The 21347-nt window shown below is 41.9% G+C and overlaps 1 protein-coding gene and 1 long non-coding RNA gene across 5 annotated transcripts in view; one reads left to right on the top strand and one right to left on the bottom strand.

Annotated features, from left to right (window-relative positions):
- The window catches only part of LOC116445857, a 29140-nt gene extending 15027 nt beyond the window's left edge, over window positions 1–14113 (bottom strand). The window contains exons 1-3 of one of the 2 annotated variants that reach the window (XR_004240905.1): window positions 11512–14113; window positions 10097–10144; window positions 2652–5508 (exon numbers count right to left, since the gene is read on the bottom strand). This is a non-coding gene — a long non-coding RNA (uncharacterized LOC116445857). Of the gene's footprint in view, window positions 1–2651; window positions 5509–10096; window positions 10145–11511 lie in introns of those variants that run through there. The other variant, XR_004240906.1, reaches the window with a different exon arrangement.
- A 421-nt stretch (window positions 14114–14534) lies between these two features.
- Window positions 14535–21347, top strand: part of ZNF804B (zinc finger protein 804B) — a 247183-nt gene continuing 240370 nt past the window's right edge. For 2 of the 3 annotated variants that reach the window (XR_004240899.1, XM_032112900.1), the window contains exon 1: window positions 14535–14917. Coding sequence is in view for 2 of the 3 variants with exons in the window: in XM_032112900.1 (XP_031968791.1) it covers window positions 14561–14917 (357 nt within the window). In the remaining variant the exon portion in view is untranslated. The remainder of the gene's footprint in view (window positions 14918–21347) is intronic. The other variant, XM_032112914.1, reaches the window with a different exon arrangement.

Genomic DNA, 21347 nt, shown 5'->3' with positions numbered 1-21347 from the left:
AATACATTTTTTTGCTAGCAGTTTCAGATGAGGAACTACAGCAAACATCTGCCCATCAAAAATCAGTGTTATGTTTTGTGCTTCCTTCTAAACAACATAAAAAGATCTCTGCCAACTACTTTCTTAAAAACAAGCAGCAATCTTGAAAATGTTGTGTATAAAAATCACCTATGATGAAGAATGGCCTCTTATAATTAGATAATTACATGGCCTACAATGTTAATGTATTTTCAATATATGTTCCTTTTGCTGTTAACTGTGGTTTGTAAGTTTAGAGACTAGAAGCACTTATAAACTTCTCTGGCTAAGTTTGATTATTTTTTGGAAACATTTTAAAAAATGAATAAATACAGATTCAGCTTGATGAAGTTATGTTACAAATATTTGTAGACTGAAAAATTATTCAATATGTCAGAACACAGAATCACAGGACAGTTAGGGTTGCAAGTGACCTCTGGATATTTTCTAGTCCAGGTCCCATGCCAAGGCAGGACACATTTTGATTTGAATATTTTGTTCTGACAGCAATGACCTATGCAGAATTTAATTTAGAAACTCATTGAATCTTCCTGGATTTAGTGTCTTCTCTGGAATTTTTTGGAATTAGGAGAAATTAAATCAAAGTATTTGTGGTATGAATTAACTCATAAGCTTGCTTACCAACAATCTGTCATTTGAATTAGATGTGTTACAGCTGAAATCTCTGATATATTTTCCCTTTTTTTATTCCCTAAATGTGACTTTTTTCAGCTATCCATCTGGCAATTTACCTCACATTTTGACAAAATAATTGAAAATTAAAGATAATGTCGATCCTAAAACAGGTCTACAATGATATATAAAATAGGATGTCAGTTTCTTATGTATACTTGTTTTCTACAGACTTTCAGCATCCACTGTTTCATGTAAAATGAGAACTATGTTAAGAACTTCAAATTTAATTCACCCTCACCAGTGAAGACATGCAGTAATTGTTCTGTCTTGAGATACTGTCTACAACTGTGACCCAGGTCCTCCTCACATTCTTACTGTTCCTCTGGCTTGTCTTTCTATGTAGTATAATTCATTTTACATTAGGGAGCTTTCTACATGTTTTCAGACCTTGGGATCTGTTTATATTAATCTGACTAAACCCAAGTAAGCTGTGGTTACACAAACCATGCAGCCACTAGATGGTGGCTCCAAGCAGCAAAGGAGTGATGTGCAGATGAAGTCAGGTTTTGCAGAGTGGGTCCTAGACAGGGTGTTTGTGCATGGCTTAACAGTACACCTAAAGAGATTTTCACTTCTCCGTATTATCGAACTTGTTCAATGGAAACATAGCATCACTGAACATCCAGTGCATCCAGTTCTTCACAGTCTCTCCTTTCTGATTATTTCCATGTCCATCTTATTGCAAAGTAAGGTAAACCAATTTCACTTATGTTTCAAATTCTCCTCAAAACAGCAAAATAATCAGTAGCAAAGAAGATGTGAGGGGAAAAAAATGAAGCTGCAGACAAAAAAAAAAAAGCCTTTTTCCTTTGAAGTTTTAAATAAGAGAGCACAGGATAAGAACCTATCCATGCAGACTCAAGGGATAAAGCTTTTGAGCTTTTGGCGGAGAGGAAGAGCTCATGTCCATGGTCTGCTAGGTTCATGCAAAAACCCCAAATGAGGGCTCCCTCATTTGTCTCTGCTTCAGCATCAAAAAAGTGAACAATACTATAAACATGACTTAATAAGAATTTTAAAGCCTTTTGGTGGCAAATACCCTCCTGGGTTTTCTGAGGGAGGTCAGAGTGAATGCCTCTGAGAACAGCCAGACCTGTATTTGTTACAGACAAAAACATACTTTATCATTTATTTTTGTTGGTAGTAAGTTACAGAAGGCTTAATATAGGGAAAGATCATTTCAGGATAATATATTCAAGAAAGTGGCACCCATCTGACTCTGGCAACCATCACTTTGTATGCTTTTGGAGAATATTATCAGACATCTCCACTTTCAACAGATATGCGATTCAAAACAGTATCTTCAGCTTTCAGTAATTCAAATGCAAATGTGAAGCTTCTGCATTTTGAAATAACACTGGTTCAAAGATGGTTGGCTATGTCATTACACAGTTGGCTTAAAATAAATTAATAATATACTATGTCACAGTTGCATACCATTATTTTTTATTACTTTCTTAAATATGTCCATAAAATTTTACAGTGCCTGTTGTACAACACCCACCATTTTCCTGATTCCTTAATGAACAATTCTGAGTGACAGCACCTCCATCTTGTGGTAAACTGGAGAAACAGATCTTCTTTACTTCTAAATGCCAAGAAGTACCTCTGAAAACATCACTGTAATATAGATCTATCCAGACTGGATCTTGGCTCCAGGTCCTTCAGAGAGTTTTAGTATGATGTCTCTTTACCTCCACGTGGCATGCCATGTGAGACAGTCCTCCTTGCAGAAACCCTGTGTCTTACAGGCAACAGCAGGGGAACTTTACCTCCCTAAGGAATGAGGGAGGTACTGTACCTCTGTGAACTAATGCTTTCAGTGAATAGCTGTAATTAGGCATCGAGAATTTTAAATGTTTATAAATACCTGCCACAGAGGAAACTTCCAATTACCATAATTCTGGTGCAATTGTAAAGGGTTTGTTTCCTGACTATGAGTGTGAATGAGCATGTGTGTGTAGTGTCTGTATTTTCGGTTTAAAGTTTAATTGTATAATTTGGACAAATCTAATATGAAAAGAGAAATGTTTTTCAAGTTCAAGAAGAGATCCTTCATGACTATTCAAAACTTAGCTAATCACTGGTCCTATCTGCACTTTTGAAAGCCACTGAGCATAGCTCAGACACCTGCACTGGGCTATCAGATCAAAGTCTAATTTACTCTTTCTACTTTGTTTCCATTGTTTTTTCTTGTTTTCTGACACTAAGATACTGTGTGCTGTGAATGCAGAAAGTGAGACATTTAGCAGGCGTCAGCTGGATGCCAAATACGAAATTCCTCCCGCTTTGTACTGTGCTATCACAGCAGTGCCCTGTTTTACAGGACAGCTCCCGATAATTAGAGTCATCCTGCCCAGTGCCCTCACCCTCTCATTGTGCCCAGTGTGCTACAGTCCAGTAACTTCTGTGGATTTACCCCAGTATATTAAATTCTTGCTTATTCTGGGAAGTTCAAAACTGGGCACAGTACTCAGTGTGGTCTCACAAGAGAAGAATAGACAGAATTAATCACATCCATTGATCTGTTGCCTACAGTCTTGCTCAGAGAGGAGTATGCTGGTAGTCTTCATCGCCACAGGGACACACTGCTGACTCAATGCAGCTCTCTTCCCCAGGACCTCCAGGTCTTTTTCTGCAGAGCTCCTTTTCAGCCTGTCAGTTTCCAGTCTGTGCTCTTGGATGGGATTACTGTGTACTGGCTGCTTTTGTCACTGTTGAACTTCATGGGATTTCTGTCAGATTCTGTTGTCAGCCTGTCAAAGCCACTTGAATGGCAATTCAAACCAATGTTCACAGGAGTAGCACATGATTTGGACCAGAAATTATAAACGCATATTAATTTAAGAACACAAAAACTTCTGTGCTGTGATGTCCAGTATTTTCTCTCTGACAGTGGTCATCAGCGAAAAGTACCATAAACCAAGAACATTTAAAATTATCTCTGCTCTTCTATGAGCTACTGTCTCTAGCAAATCAGTAGTTTAGGAGCCTCTTAATTTGATATGTGCATTTCAACCTTGCCTCTTCAATAGCAGGAAAGGAACTGACTCCATTTATATTTTTTGCTGACAAACCTGTAGCAATTAATTCATAATGGTGGATGATAATGGATTGTGCAAAGAAATGTTTCTATTGTTTAATTTAAGCTTGTTTCCTCAAAATGTTTTTGTTATACTTCTTTGTACTGAGAAATTGGAAAAAGTACTCCACATTTCAGCTCATGCACCATTCATGCTTCTCCAGTCCCAGCCTAGCTCCCCTTTGCTTTTAGAGCAGAATGTGTTGAAATGTTTTCTGTTTTGTTCTTCAATGCTTTCCTTGCAGTTTCTAACATTTGACTGGCATTTTTGACTGTTACTGTGCAATGAGCTGGCATTTTTGTTTAACCCTATCCAGACACCTTAACATTGCTTCCCAGCACGGCAGTAGGTGATTAACCAACATCTTGGATGTGTACTTTGATTTATTTTCCCCTCTACATATTGTTTTGTGTTTATTGGCACTGAGTTTCATCTGCCATTCTGCTGCCCTGTCACCTGCAGGATACTTCTGCAGCTTTCTGCACTCTGCTTTACTTTAGCCTGCTCTGAGCCATCCTGTAAAGGGAAGGGTGTGCCACAGCAAAGCCTTTACAGGCAAAAATTGGTTTGACTGAAATTTATTTCATTTAAAATCACAGGCTGGAAAGATCTTTATCCTTAAACATAGCTTCTTATTCACAGCTGCATACCATGGTCCCCCTGTACACAGCTCCTATGTGAGTTTTGGCTTTGTGGGGTGATGGAATGGAAAACACAACATAACCTGCCTGTTTTTCTGAAGGCTGAAACCTTCTTCCTTACCTGGATTCAACGTGTTTCCAGCAACTGCTGTTGGCTTTGGGCTGCTCCTATGTCATTACACACATGCATGGTCTCTTAACATAGTACCAACTTCCAAAGCTACACACACTTGTGAGGCATCTGATGGACACCCACATATTCACAGCTGCTCCCACAGCCGTGGGTGGCTGGAGCAGGGAAACTCCTGTCCTTCCCTTCTTGCGTTTCCACGTTCCTGGTGCTGCAGCACACTTAAGGTAAGCCCTGTTCAACAAAACTGACTTGAAATCCAGTTTATGCTCCTGGAGTGGCCCTCAATAACCAGCTTTCATAATACACATTTCTTTAGCTCTGTGCTGAGAAAAAAAAATAAAAGGCTGTCATCATAGGCATCTGCTACTTTATATTGGGTTATACACTAGCAGCAGAGCTACTTCCCTCCAGGAACTCCAGTCCTGCAAAATGTTATATAAACACACATAAATATGGAAAATACTATATACATGTGTATATACGTAAAATGTTATGCATAAAAAAGGTTATTTGCACACGTACAGAAGTGAACAATCAGACTCCAAAGAGTGGTTTGAAGCAAAACAAAGAAGAAAATGTATGTGTAGTGAGACAGAATTTCAAAGCCCTTTAGTTCTTCTGTTCCTTTAGTTTCAACAGGACATACAGAATGATAGAAAGTAGAAACTATTGATCATAAAAGTTAATGTTGACATTGAAATACTTTGTATGTTCTATATGGAGCCCTTTTGCATTTATTGCTTCAGATTAGCACCTGAATGATGACACGTAAACTGCTGGTACCTCCAGCTGGTTTTGCATCAGTGTTACTATTTGAAAATCATTATTTAAAAAATGGCACACATTTGCCTGCAAACACTGAGTGGTCTCTAATGACTGGATCCCAATCTCAGCCCATCCTTTTTTGATATCCACATCCAAAGATGTTCAGTCAATGCTGGGGAGAAAAAAAAGTAATGATAAAATAAGAATTGCTTTCCATGTTATCTCTACCCCTCTTTTTTAAAGTCAATTTACCTAAAATATGTTTGTTATATGCATAAATCCTTAGTACATTTTGCATATCCTTCATAAAATATTAATATGTTTTCAGGAAAATTGTATGCCTCATCCAAAAATAAAAAAAATTCCCCATCTGGATGGATTTAATAAAGTATTTTATTCTCTTCCATTTTCACCTCAGGTTCAATGCCTCTTGTACTTTTAGTTAAAAAGACCCAATATTATCCTTTCAAATATTACTTAATCTTTCACACATGAAATATGTTTTCTCTTTCAGAAGTTAGGTTCTACCAAGGGGCATTAAAACATAGTACACAAAATTTCTTGTCTTGTATTAATTCATGCTTAAGCTCTGGGTTTGCATAAATTGTATCTAGAAACCATACACAACCAAATCTTTGGCATGTTAAGTATCTGGAATTTACATGGAGGTCAGCAAATGTTGTAACATTCCTGTCTGCCCAAGAGAAGGACCAGGCCATCAGTTTGGGAAACCACTACCCCTTACTGCACTTTATGCCATACTTCATATTTATACTCTGGGTTTACACATGTGTTTGTATTGTAAGTCACTCTCAAAATCAGAAGGTGCAAAGGAAAGTGTATTGGTGAGGATCACAAGAGGAAAAGCAAAAATTGTTTTTCTCTTTACTTAAAAGGCAATGCTTCTGGTATTATTCAGCAGTCTTTGGCTCGCTTCCCCCTTACAATGGTATCTGTTTCCCATTGTTAAAGATTCTTCATCCAGGCTAGTCTATTATTTCTGGAATTTGTAGAAAGGTTAGTGAGTCTCTAGAGTTGTGATTACTTTTTCTAGCTGACATTTATTGATCTCATTACCTTCATGCTCATATTTCAAAAAACTTTTTTTTACATTTTGTTACCATTTCAAAGATGACAGAAATGCTGCAGTGCTCACTGTATTAGAACTGTATGTAATTAAAATTTGTACTCTGTGTTTCATCAGAAATTCACTGCCAAACCTCAGCATGTGTTGTTTACAAATTAGACTGTTATAATTAGAACACCAAATGACTGCAAAAATAGAGACTGAATTTATATTTGAAACAAACATCTATTTTATTTCTGCACAGAAAATTCTGACATTTTTGGTCATAAGCAAGTGCTAGATACCATACTTTGGAGAAATCAGGTAATATCCATACCTCTGCAGATGCCAGTAAGCCCATGAGACAGTTTAGGAGATACCATGGGGGTGGTAGGAGATGTAAAATTCTTTTCTAAAGTGCTTGCTTTTTACTAAGGAGTGAACTTCACCTTTTGATTTTACTGCATATTTCCTGTCTCTGTTATTATTATCAGTGCAATTCATGTGATTACAACAGTATTAGCCACTTTCTTTAAGGTAGAAAGAAATTTTGCTACGACTTGAATGGATTTTACAGAATTCTTGAAATACTTAGACCTATAAAGGAACAAAACTAGGACATGATACACTCCAAAACTTCTTAGTATATTTGTCTATTTTAGAGAAAGTATGTAGGTGTCAGTCTTAAAAAGTACTATTGCTTCATAGACACCTAATAACATGAGGGACTCCTGAATTCCAAAGGATTCCAGCTGACAAATGCTACTGCCAGCTTGAAATTTCTCCTGCACCTTTCATATCTTCCTTTGAAAAGCCTTTTTAAAGGTTGCTTGCTGAAGTATTAATGTGGATAGATGATGAAATGCTGGTAACAGGATATATACAGAACTAACGGGGTGTTCTTGTGGCAGTGCATAATAAATACTTCCATGGAAACATGAAGATCTGAGATAGCTTAGGTATTACAGTGGTTTAATGGGTGTGAACAGCTCAGACTCAAGTTCTGTACTGCTTTGCTGAGGACTGCTAAATCACTTCCCTGTCACTGAACTCCCTAAAATAATAGAATAAATTGTCACTTTGCTGAAGTGGGGAAAAACAGCACAGTAAATAAATTGGGACAGGTGTTGACATTTAAAGCATTTAAATATCTGTAGTATTCCATTAATAGATGGACACTAGACACAGTTATATATCTATAAAAATAATCCATATGTAACATACATATATATTTATATAAAATATATGTTAAAATGTATTTTATTGCTGGAAGTTCAGCAGAAATTATATCCATTTATTTCTCCTCAAGTTATGCAAGAGCTGCTTTCTCCTTATAATTTTTTTATCTGGAATGGCTTAGAGAACTACCATACTCAGTAGTCCCCTACACGGAGAAAATAGCTGTAGTTACTTGTCACTTACTTCTTATGATCAGAATGCACAGAGCTCCCAGATCAGTGATTTTTATCAAACTTGTGTGACATCTCACAATTCCTCCTTGACCCTCTTTTCCCAAGAAAAAGGGAATTCTCTTTCACTTTGGAAAAAGCAGTGTGAGTTTTTCTCCTGACAAATGTGACCTGAGAGTCCTTTGTAAACTGTACATGATCTTACGCCAATTGATAGGCTTCAAAGGCTGAAGATGCAGCCAGATTAAATAGTAACACATATGTGCTGACAGTCTCTAGGTGACTCAGGGCAGTGCTAGAACCAGACAAAAAGGGTGATACTAACTTGCCCAGCTGCCATTGTCTGTGGGTATCCCTGAGGTGTTGTGTCCATTAGCACACAGCAGGTGCGAGTGTACATGTTACTTGTGGCAGTGTAAGATAAAATACCTTTGCAGACAGTACTGGGAGAAAGAAGATGTCTTACTCTGAGAATGGAAATAACCACATGATGGAAGCTGCCTTCATCATTCCTTTGCAATGAGCGTCCTCTCCTGTTTCTAGGCTGCTTCATTACAGTTGTCCTTGGAGCATTCTTTGAATTAAATGAGTATGAGTTGGAAAAGGGATTGACAGCTGTGGTTACCTTAGTTATTGAAACTAATGTATCTGTGGCTGAAACATATGCTGCCAGCCTCTCTGGATGTGGATATCATGGGTAACTATGGAGAGTTTAGGCAGTATTTTCTCTCTTTACATTCTTCTAAAATAATTTCAAGATATCAGTTCTTCAGTTAATATTCAATTCTGATCCCTCATAATAAAAATGCAGTAACTTTACTCACCTTTTAGATTTTAAGGGCACTAGTACATACAGTGCTAGCCTCAGGATATCAGTCTGATGACCATCAACAAGCAACAAAACACATGAATCACCTGTCTTGTGGATGTCTAGTATATAATTGAAGTTTTGATAGGATTTAGCTGAAAGAAAATCTAACAAAACTACAAGATTTGAAATGCAAACCATATTGTTCCTCTAGAAAGAGATTGATGTATTAAATATTTATGCAAACATAATAAATTGGCAAGTGTATGAAAACACTGCTACACCTTCATCTCTTCCATATATCATCTGCTTGAAAAAAAGGATTTGCTGCTAAAATAGAATCGGTGTTCTGCTATATAATTTTCATTACAGTGGCTACTTGTCATTATTCTTTCTATATCCATCCTAATATAGGTGGAGATTATAGCTAACAATAAGAGGAAAACAGTGAATACTATTTCTGAATAGAAAATGGAAGATATATTTACATCTTTGGACACATACTCTGGAAATACTGAGCTCTTGTTATTATAAGGTTAATGGCCTATTCACGTTACTGATCTATGAATTTAAGTGAATGGCATGTCCAGCAACCTTCTGAAAATAATAGATTTATTGCATATTTTTAACTGATTATGAAATCAGCAGTTTTCCCGATATCCCAGAGCTAGTAATACTTAGCATTCTTCTCTATGACTGTAGTTACAGTATTGAGTAGTTCTCACAATAACTCCAAAGGAAACATTTTATTGTTTTTTAGTGACAGAGAAAGTAATACAGAGGGGTTGCTGAATGTCACATAAAAGGTGGATCTATGTAAAGTTGGAGTAAGGATGAATTATGAGTGAGAATGAGATTCTTGTTCAACTATATGACTTAAAACCAGTGATGCACGAGCCTATAGGGAAAGTAGGGCATGATTTACTGCTCTTCACTGATGTATACACACACACTTTGGTTTCATCACCATGAAGCCTGCTGTATTTGCTGGCTGCAAAATTAATAGCAAGCTGTAGACTATAAAGTGACTGTTCAGCACTTAAGACATCCCAAAAAGCTCCATCCAAAGTAAAACAGTGTCATTGATTCTGCACGGACTAGAGAGTAGAGTAACTTAACCATCAATGGTTTAAGTGCATAAACTTTGACAGATTCAACTTCTCTGTAACAGAAAGCTGCTTACATAAGTGATTTGCAAGACAAATATAACAACTATTTAGATTAAAATAGTCAGCCTGGGATTAAAAATGTTTGGATAAGCAGTATTATGTTTACTTCAAGTGGAATAAAATAGGAAAGGACTAAAATATCCTAAATTAATTAGTGAAATAAAGACAGATAAAATGAAGGCTTTTCTATAACTTATTTCAGGAAAAAATATAATTGTTTTATTTTAAGATTCAGAGGAAAAAAGAACAGAGGTTTGAAGTTTCCATTTCACTGAAAGCAAAACAAAGCTTTATGCAGACCAGCTTACCTTGTATTTTTCACATTCACCAGGATGTTCCCCAAAATATATGGTTCCCTAAGAAAAACAAATAAAACATTCAGAATAAAATTTATTCATGTGATCCACAGAAATGTTGACTATTTCTAATATATAGGTCTCACTTTCAAATAATTGTGACTCTTTTGGGATATTAGATGATTTATTTAAGTAGAATAACAGGACAACTAATGCAGTCATACATTTAAGGCTTGTTAGCATACATCAACACAGTTGAAAGTTTCTAAAGAAACTCTGATTTTGTCAACCTCAAAAAGCATCACTCATTTCGGTGGGGCAGGAGTTCCCTTTTCATATGAATGCAGAGGAATTACCTGTAGCTATGGACCACTAGAATGGAGAGGAGTGAGAGGCTGGATGTATGCGTTAGGGAAACTGAAAGTGGAGGGAAATGTAGTTTGGGCCATTATAGTCCAAAGATCTGCATATATTGCCAGGACTTAATCTACAGCTTTAAATTTTCCTTTATGCCTGAATATACCATAAAGCTACTAAGACCTTTCTGTTATATGTCAGGAACCTCACTGTGTGTTTTTATACCTGAATTGTCTTGCCAGGATGTTGATTTCCCCCACATCCTTCCCTCCCTCTCTACTGTGGGGAAGACCACCTGTAAAAATCACCTTGGTATTAGCATATGTTTTTACTGTAGGGTTAATTTGGGTTCTTCTACATTGGAAAATGTGTTAAGCGAAAATAATCAGACTGTGAAACAGTACTCAAGCTGTGTGTCTACACACCTCCTGTTCTTGTTTGATTGTGAAGGTAAAATTTCTAGAGGTGTAGTGCCAGAAGATGCTTTGCACTCTTGGAGTTTTCTCATATCTGGAGGAATGGGGAAGGATGTCTTTTTTCTTTCTAGGCACAGCAAACAGAATGTGGAAAACATTTTAGGACTGGGGCCCTTAAGCAGATCTAGCCCGTATCCACAGTGAGGGACGCTTAGGTTAGCAGCTGGCAAATCACGCTAACTGTAGTTTTTACCTATACAGCAGGGAATATCTATATAATGGACTCTGTGTGCAGGTGGAACTCAGATTAGGAGCAATACTTGAATTACAATTTAAATAAAATTCACAATGCAGACAAGGTTTTATGGGTATGTCTATACAGTACTGTCTAATGCTGCAAAAAAACATGACTTAGCTCAACCATTAAAATTAATATGACTGCATTAATATAGTACTGATATTCAGAGTATATTTGTATCAGAACTAGCATCCTTAGATCTAGGCTGGGTATTTCATTTAGACACTGCATTGTGCAATAAAGACAATCCCTACAAAGAATAATTAGGAAATGCTTATAGACTTTTTTTTTTGGGGGGGGGGGAGGCGCAACAATAAATACTAAGTAATCTTTATTAAAGATAAAATGTTTGTAACCTGAGAAGACAGATGAACTGGAGATTCTCATTTCATTATTCTAATAATCATCTCTTAGTGACAGCTGGCCTGCTTCTCAACCTCCTTGCATCTTGAAAAGTCACTAACACTTCTGCAAAGAAAGCATAATGTTCTGAAAGGTAGTGTGTTCTCAGCTGAAAATTACTTTATGAGGTCTAAGGTAGTGAAGGATTGGACCCAGATGAAATACTAATAGTTAAGGCTCGTATTTCTACATGACCTGTGATGAAAGAGAAGAAGGTCCTGCATCTCCAGAGACTTTGGGGAATGTTCAGGGAGTGATATAATTAATAACTAACTGTTCAATTGGACAACCCTTAATCTCATTTTCTCAGGCTTGTGTCCTACAGATTATTTATAAATTAGATTGGTGGTCATAGTAACTATTCCCCTGAGTTTTCAAAGTGAAGGGAGCCTAAAATGACTTCTACTTTTCACAGCATGGTCTATTGAGCACATCATCCTCCTCAGCAGGACAAAATGAATACTGTGCACTCTACTCTGGGGCAAATAATTTCCCTTTTGTACAATATTAGTAAACAAACTGTGGAAGACTCTGTAAGTTTGAGGAGCAAAGTACTGTCCCTTAAGTCTATGACAAAACACTTGCATCGTTTCAGCTTGTGCTGAACCTCCTGTGCCGGTGACATGTCCAGTCTGCCCACATGGCCGCAATACACCATCATGCATCTCCAGCGTACGCACATGGCCCAGGCCTTTTGCACCCTCTCCCTTACGTTGTAACAGAACATCAGCAGCCTCGTGGAGCAAAGGACTTTTCATGTCTCTTCACAACGGAAAAGAAGAGACGTCTATGCAAGTTGTTGAGATGAGACGTAAATTATCATTCTGTTTCTATTCTGAGAAACAACAGCTGCATCATAGAGAAGCAAAGGTTTTGGAAGTTCATTTCATTGCCAAAGAGAAAAGGTGCTTGTCTTTACTTCCAGATACATATTCAGTGCACAGTCAGAAACTTAAGCTGCAGACCAAAATTCAAAGTGAAGATAATACTTTTATCTTTAACAGGCTTGCAGAGGAATTATTTCAGGAAGAACTTGCAGTCAACAAAACATATATGCCAAGTCACTCACATACCTGTAGCTTCTGTGACTTGTAGGAGAAAATTGTAAAAGCTCCTTTTCACCACCAAATTAACCGTGGACAACTTTTTTTTATCAGTATGGTATCATAATTTCTTAAACTCCACTTTACAATGTGATTTCTTGCTTCAGGAAAGTCCTCCAGAGGTCTTTTTCAGGCACTGTATTACTCCCAGGCTTCAAAGCCTGATCTGTATGGGATTCATGATTCATGGGACTGTTTAATCTATGATCCATAACACCCTTTGGAAAGAAGTCCCACAGCTCAACTACACATTATGCAAAGAGACAAGTCCTTTCATTTATTTCTCATGTTGATTTTAACAGCTTTATCTGACCCCCACCTTAAAGTTTTTTACATTGCAAAACATTGTATGAAGGCTAACATATGGATGTTCTTAATACATTAGTTCCACTTTTGGTTATTCCAAATTCAGAAGTATTATGTTTTCTTTATAACATTGTGTATTTATTAATAAAATACATAATAATATATTTGACGATACATATACACACATGTAATAAAACTTAATATGGTATGTGAAACACTGCATACAATGCTGTAGACTAGGACTGTACAACACTATTTTACATAACACTATTTTACATAAACAGTCAAAAACCATTTGATTTGTCACGTTCTCTTTATCAGTTTGGTGGATTGTGTGAGATTTTCCTTTTATTTACATTAGGTTCATAGAAAAAAGCTCTTGAGGGGCTAAAATTAGAATGATTGTGGCTTATCGGTTTCATTCACTAAATAACTGAACGCATATGCTTTTAGGAGATTAAGTGAAAAAACTGAAACAATTCCTATCTACAGTTTAAAGCAACCTACTTCGAAGAAATGAATGATCTGCAGGTGACTACTAAGGCCGTGTGATTTATTGATTTATTTTATCGACTTAGCAAGCAGCAGAGCAGAGACAATACTTGTGACCTGATGAGAAGAAACTGAGTCTGCACAAGTGGGTTCGAGGTACCTCGCACCTCTGTCTTGCAGAAGGGGAGAGGAACAACCTGTTCCAGCGATTTAGTGGTAAAAGATGTTCACACCTGAGATTCTGTGTAAATCATTCAGGTGGTAAATGACACCATGCACCTAAATTCACGCGGTTTCAGGGGGGACGATGGAGACAAGCCCAGGCACAAGCCGCGGGGTGTCCAGGCAGCCCGGCAGCTGCGCGCAGCCCCGCCGCAGTCCGGGGCCAGCCCGCTCTCCCAGCCGGCGCAGCGCTGCTTCCCGGCACCGCGCCTGGATGCCGAGTGTCCGTGGCGTTCACGTCCCCTGCCCGGGACAGCCCCCGGGACAGCGGAGGGGAAGGGGGGTGAGGGGATGCGGGGGACAAGTGGAAGCGCAGCCAGAGGCAGGCGAGGAAGGGACGTTACCTGCCGACATCGAGGACGGGACAGTTGGGCGAGGAAAAGGAGAGCGGTCAGCGCACCCCGCTGCCTGCCCCCCTCCCGGGCTGCCGGCGTTGCTCCCCTCCCCGCGGCGGCGGGGGGCAATGTCCTCCCACCCACCGCCGCCGCCGCCGCCGCCCCCGCTCCGGCCCTACCCCTCCTCCGCCCCCCTCGCACCGCCCCCCCCCGCCGGCGGAGGTGAGGCGAGGCGCGGCGCCGACTGCGGCGGCCGTACGGGAGGAGTGGGGCGGCGGGGACTGTGCGCGGAGGCCGGCGGCATCCACCACCTAGCCCGGCGCTGGGATCAGCCATGGGGAGCAGCCGCCACTCCTGCGGCTGCGGACAAACTCCCCTCCGGATGTCGGCTGCCGGTGGCCTGGTCTGAGCAGGAGGAGGAGGAGAGAGAGGAGGAAGGGCCGTAGCAGCGGCGGACTGTGCAAGTTGCGCGCTCTGCCCTTCTTCTCCCCGGCGCGTCTCCCACCCGCGGAGCAGCATGCGGACTGGCCTCCGCGCTCCCTCAGATGTGCTCCGGCTGCCGCCGCCTTCAGTGCATCCTGCTGCTGGCAGCGCTCACCCGGGCGCTGGATGAGACGGGAGCAGGGAGATCGCTGCTGCGGTTCCGCCCGCTCCTTCATGCGGGCTTCTGCTCCGGCGGGGCTAGCACCGCCGCCGCGGAGGAGCCGGGCTGCCCTCCCGCCCCGCGCCCGCCCGCCTGGGGGGCCCGCATGGCGTGCTACCTGGTCATCAGCTCCCGGCACCTCAGCAACGGGCACTACCGCGGCATCAAAGGCGTCTTCAGGGGACCGCTCTGCAAGAAGGGCGCTCGCTCGCCGGTAACTGCCACCTCCTCGCCCCCTCCCTCACTTGCCCCCCGCACGGTAGGAGCGGTGCGGGCGGATGCCCACGCTGGGGGCGGCCGGCGCGGCACGGCTGCGGGGGTCGCGGGGCGTGGGCGCCTGCTCGGTCCCGCTCTGCGGGGCCCCGGCGTGGGCGCTGCCTCGCCGGGCGGCTCAGAAAAGTTTCTCGGTCGGCGGCTGCCTGCGTGTGGCCGCGGGGACGGGGCTGGGGGCGGTGCTGGTGCTCGGCGGTGGGGCGGGGGGGCCGAGGCTTAGCTGGGGTTATCCGTGGACCGCGTCTCGAGCTCGTGCTCAGAGAGAGGTTAATTTCTGACGCTGTGCTGAGAAGTTGGAGGCTGGTGGAGTGGAAGGCGCCGTGTTGGCTCCAGGTGTCGCGGTTTAGTACCTTGTCCAAGGTTTTGACGCGGCGGAGGAGGGAAGCGATCGTCCTTCTGGTTTCGTCTGCCAAAAAATGCACTTGCGAGTTTGGCTGCGGCGCGCTGTGAACTACCTGTCGAGACCGACATCTAGGTAGAACACGCGTGAAGTTTGGGGTGGTCCCGGGGAGACCTCAGACCGGTCGAGCTACCCTAGACGGTCTCCATGAGTCGCTAAAGGCGTTTTGTAGGGGCGAATGGGAGTCCTGTGCTGCGGGCGGGGTTCGCCGCCGGGGCGGGAGGCAGCGGGGGCCGGGGGAGCCGCCGAGCGGAGATGCCCGGGCGGCGGGGCGGCCCCGCTGCCTCTCCCCCGCCTCTCCGTGGTGGCGGTGGTATCGTAACCGCCTCCGAACTTTCCCTGTCGCTGTGCCTGGGTGTCCGTGTGTGACATACGGAGGGCTACGGACCTGCCACCCGCCATGCTGGCCTTGCACGAGTACCAGAGACACATTGACGCCACTGGTGGGGCTCCCTCGGCTTCGGCAGTGCCAGGTTGTGCCCCGTAACACACCTGCGTACTAAATACCTTTCAGGAACTAAAGTCTGCTTTCTCTTTCTTGACTTTCAATGGCGAAAAGACAAGTATTTCACTACGCTTCCAAAACCCCTTCTGTGTTGTGCACCAGCACTCTGATAGAGCACCTGCAGGTTCTTCCCTTGTACTGCTGTGTCTGTCGTGTGCAATATAACACAGCTGCGCCACAGGTAGCATCGATCAGACGTTGGCTGAGCTGTTTTTGTGTTTTTGACCCATGGAGCTGATTCACCTTCCACTTTCGTGTGTGGAACCCCCTGAAATTCGGGCAACATTTACTGAGGTCTCTGTCCAAAATTAGGTCAAAATGAAAAGATCTCAAAGATCTAAAATGGAAACAAGCTTGATAGTAGATACTTTTTATTTAGTAGAACTTTAACAACTGATGTTCAAGTCAAGTAGTATCAGAAGCATGGGAAGATATTACTCTCCAAATAGTCTTATGTTCCAAATCCTTCGCTTTTCAGTTTCTTTCCCTTTCTTTCTAACTGCCTAGTGAGTACGCACACCACTCCTCTCCATCTAAATATCTCATTAAATAAATTTGTCTGACTCCACTAATACATCATCATTTTAAACACAGTTCCACTAACAAATCATCATTTTAAACATAGCTCTGCTACAGGGTGGGAGTAATTTTTGTTTATATGGAAGTAACAGAGAACAAGACCAATGAAAATTGATGTTCCTTATTCTTTAAAGGTATATTTTTTAAAAGGATTTTGTTTTAAATGAAGCATCTTAGTCTTAAGCCAGCCATCTAGGGTTTAGTGGAAAAGGGAAAAAGCTATCAAGTTGGAAACGAATCTCAAGTCTGTTTCACTGTATAGAAATGTTCTTTCATGTGAGCTTTCCAGAGTTTGAAGTAGCAAGGGCACTTTGTATTGCTCTTCACTAAGACAGAACATCTTGTTTCCTAAATTTGTATTACCAGGAGTTGGTGTGTTTTCTGTATTTTGGGACCATTTCTACAGAAAGGACTGAAGACTGAATTTTAGCAATCCTTAGCTTTCATTCTGAATTCTTGAGGGAAAACTTTTATTTCTCTCTCTGTATTTCTTTTTTAAAAAAATGTTTCTTTATTTTCTTTTGCCTTTTTTAGTGGCTACTCTTTGAAGCTAGTCAGGCTTTTGAGGTCATAGGCTAAGCCCTTTGGAGAGGGAGTGTTGGACAGCTTATGGGAGTAAAGGCGCATGACACTGTTTATGCGGGGTAATGGTAGCTCTGTAACTTTTTCATGCATTTGATATTTTGAATTTACTATTGGTTTATATATGCTATTTTCATCTTTTGATATGGAAGTTCAGATTTTAGGAAATAAATAAAGGATGCTTAGTTGGCATCAGAGGGTAATAGTTTGCTATTAAATACTAAAAATAGTGAGTAATCTGCATGTGCCTACAAATTTATAACTTTCCAGGCCATATCCTTCTTGCTTATCAGTCTGCATAAAATTGGGACCAGTGAAAAGCAAACACCACCACCTGATTACATTTGGCATGATGGATGTGGGAGTCATGCACGCCGAGATTTAGTATTTTACTACTGAGGTAGTAAAATTGTTTTAAGCATGAAAAATGCCCCACACAATGCAAACAAACCCTCCAACTATTGAGTTAAACTGGGACCGCTTCTTATACTTAAGAAGAAAGTCTTAAGAAAGTGGTGTTTATTTGTATTCCCTGTGCTGTGCTTTTGTTTAGTCTGTCCTGATTACAACTTTGAAAGATACAAGTTATGTCTTGTAGTCATTTTTAAAATGTTGAATTGGAAGCAGCCTTGAAGATTTGATTTTATCATTTGTACCATTAAACTATCTTATATTTGTACACTATGACTGATCTTATGCATGAGTCTGTGTAGCCTTTAATGGATAACATGTACCTTTCTTTATTTAAATGTTCTGTATTAACAGACTGTGAAATGTCAGTAGACTTAAGGCTATGCTTTAAGAAATGAGAACAGTGGTGAATATTTTAAATACCTTTATCAAATTCCATCGTTTTATGGACAAGGATTTTTTCAGTCTGGTGTTTGTGTAGTATTTATTTAGCATACTTCACTATTATTGTGCCAGAAACAATTCTGGTCCTTCTTCCTCGTATGCAGAGACCTTCAGCTGTAGCAGTTCTAATGAGAACAAGATACACAGGACTACAAGGATAATGTACCTTGGGTATGTCATGAATTTGTTGTGATGTAGTCATAAAATCCTTTAAAAATTTTACCTTTCCTTTGCCCACTTGTACATATTGGAGAAGGGACTAGCTATGAATATCATGAAGTTAGTGGCAATGAATTCAGAAAGGGTGGAACTAGAAGCAGTCACCAGTGAATCCTTTATCAATGGAGTGTGATGGAGTTACATGGGGAAGGAAATGCTGAGTTTGAACATGATGCCAGCATTACTAAGGATAATGGACAATAAGCCAAAGAAGGAAGCTGCTTATTTTAGAGACTTTATTCTATGCTTTAAGCTTTTATATTTTATCTGAAAAGTTATATTCAGGAACATATTTTGAGCAAATTTTCTGTCTCTGAAAATTGCTATTTAAGGAAATGCATTATGATACAGAGATATTACTTACACTTCAGAGTGATGATAATGTCTACAGGATATTTGAGTCCTGAATAGATTTCGTTGATCAGTGTACTGTTTTTACTTTTTGAAGTCATGATAGATAATGCTGTCATATTCTCCTGCCACCCAGCCTGCTCAGAGGTTTACTGCCATGCTTCACAAGCCTGGCAAAGCTGACACTGAAAAGGACTTGCCTGTGAAACTTTTGAAGAAACTTCTAGGATACAGCAGAAAATGGTACTGGGAATTCAGCAGATGGCCCCCTTGCTTCTGAATCATTTCAAAGCCAAGGATGCTATTAGGGTGCACTGTTCTGCCTGTGGCTTTTTAAGATAAGATATAAACAAAGTCTCATTTACTACTCAGTATTTAAAGATTCCTTTGTATTTTGAAGGAAATAGAAGGCTCAGAAGACCCAGTGCCTTAGCTAGTTTCTGACTTGGCTAATTATTCTTCCGTTGTTCCCTGCAGCTTCAGCTGAATACAGTATTTTTCATGTACTTCTCTAAGCTGTTTTCAAATAAAGCTGTCAAGCAGCTGCTCCGTTGCACTTGGTGCTTGCCTGAGTTCTTTGGGTTGTTGGGGGTGGGACAGGCTTCTTTTCTGCTACACTGAGTTACCTTTAAAAAACCACAGCTCTCACCCCATGTCCAGAGGCTCCAGTAGTTCTAATTAAGTACATTGCAGGTACTTGCAAATAATGATGTTTTAGTTGATACTGAGCCATAAGCAAGCTGTTTTAGCACTAAAGCAGATATAACCAGGACTGAGTAGCACCTTATCACTCTCTGGAGCAGATAACATCACTAGGTGTTGCAGCGGGGATTACTGCAACAAGTATATTTCAAACAGGAGTTCCGTGGAAAGCGAAGTATATATGGACAGATTCGTGGTAGATGTTTCAGAGATGTTTATTTCTCCAGCCGCATGGCCGGGGCTCAGCTCAGGAACTCCGCAGTCACGGGACCCGAGGGTCCTTGGCCACCCCGGGGAACCCAAACCAACCAATGGGGAACAAAGGTGACCAGGGGCAGGGAAACCCCGTGTCTCCCCCCCAGGGCCCATCTCCCAGGGCTCCATGGCAGGGGAGGGACCCCAACATCTCACCCGTTTTATTTTAATAAAAGGAGAATGACAACAACTGGATAAACATAACAAGAACAGTTTCGAGACAAAACAAGCCACCCTTCTGAGTCTTTAAATGTCCAAACAGATTCTTTGGAACATCTTAGGGCTGACAGAAGGGAGACAGAACTCTCTGAGCATGCTTTGTGGGGAAACTGAGGCAGGAGAGGGTTTAATTTCTTCCCTCCCCCTTTTCATCCCCCCCTCGGTACCGGAGAGGAATTGTAGGGAAATGGAATTGTATAGGGAAGCCATGGGGTGAAAAACGGATTAGGAATAAACTGGGGATAGGGTAAACTTAGGAAGGGGTTCATATGGGGTATAGGGTAAAAGGGGGAAGTGGGCTGTGGGTAGGGAAATTGCTGGGATGGATAGTGTTTATAATTTTGTGCATAACGGCTGCCTTTGACGGGAATACCCCCAGGCCCAGTAACATTTGCTGCTTGTAAACCCTTCTTTCCTTGCACTGTATCAAATTGCACAACTTCCCCATCTCCTACACTTTGCAGGTAATTTTTAGGGTTATTCCTTTTAATGGCAGTTCTATGGATGAATAAATCTCCCCCTGTATCATCTCGTGTTATAAATCCATAGTTGTTTTTTACATTGTACCATTTCACAGCTCCTGAGATTTTTGTTGCTACAACTCCTCCTATCACGTGCTTGCGTGTTCGTTGTGGCTGCTGGTCCCGCGTGGCCGCCGCCTCGCCGACTCCGACGTCTCGGCCGGGCCCCCGCGTTGCGGCTGCTCCGCGCTCTCCCAGTGGCGCTGCTCCGGCGCGTGTCTGGGCTCTGCGGGGCCCCGCGTTGCCATCACCGCTGGCCCCGTGCCCTGTGAGCGGTTCCGCTCCGCAAACTCCACGCTGCTTTGAGAGCGGCCCCGTTCCGGCTCGGCGCTGCGCTGCGCGGCTTCTCGTGTCGCTGTGGAAACCGCCGCCTCTCCTTCCGCAGGGCTCTCCGAGCCGTGTGCTCAGAGCGGCCTGCCACGCCGATGCCCGGTTCCTGGCTGCTCGTGGCCCACGGCACCCGCGGCGCCTGCGGCATCGCTCCCTCACTCGCGGCCGCGTGGCCGGGGACCCCGAGACAGGGATGGGGTCCGCGATAAGGCGCGCACTCCCGAGGGGGCCGGGCGCATCCAGCACAGGCATCTCCGCCGGCACGGCTGCAGTCATGTGCTCCCGGGATGGCGGCCGCATGGTCTCGGCCACGGGATTAGTATGATCCTCTGCTTTAGGGGTAATGGGACCATACAAATGCTCCTCAAGAGCTTCCCTGATTATAAGGTATGCATGGAAAGCTTCTCTTTGATCCCATACTTTATCCCATATCTCGTCCCAGAAACACCCCTCACAAGATACAGGAGGTTCGATATCAAAAAGTAAGTCTTGAGAAATATAGGAGAACCTTTTGAAAAGCCAGATGAAAAAATGTTCTAGATCTCCCGGTTCCAATACTTTCTTGTTATGTTGTTCAAGGATTCCTTTAACTTCTAGGTACATTTCTTTCTGTGGCTCAGAGAGCCCCATTTCCCACGATTCTTCCATAGTCCAGAGAGAATATCCAAACCAAGATGAGAAGAGAGAGGTCTAGAGTGGTTATTTTACTCACGAATCTTCCTCAGGGATCGGTGTCTTGCCCGCATTCCTCCACCAGTTTGTTGCAGCGGGGATTACTGCAACAAGTATATTTCAAACCAGGAGTTCCGTGGAAAGCAAAGTATATATGGACAGATTCTTGCTGGATGTTTCAGAGATGTTTATTTCTCCAGCCGCATGGCCGGGGCTCAGCTCAGGA

This window comes from Corvus moneduloides, chromosome 1 (assembly GCF_009650955.1).
Source record: "Corvus moneduloides isolate bCorMon1 chromosome 1, bCorMon1.pri, whole genome shotgun sequence".
NCBI classification, from domain to species: Eukaryota; Metazoa; Chordata; class Aves; order Passeriformes; family Corvidae; genus Corvus; species Corvus moneduloides.
Note: the sequence above shows the minus strand (reverse complement) of the source record. Positions and strands in the feature narration are given on the sequence as shown.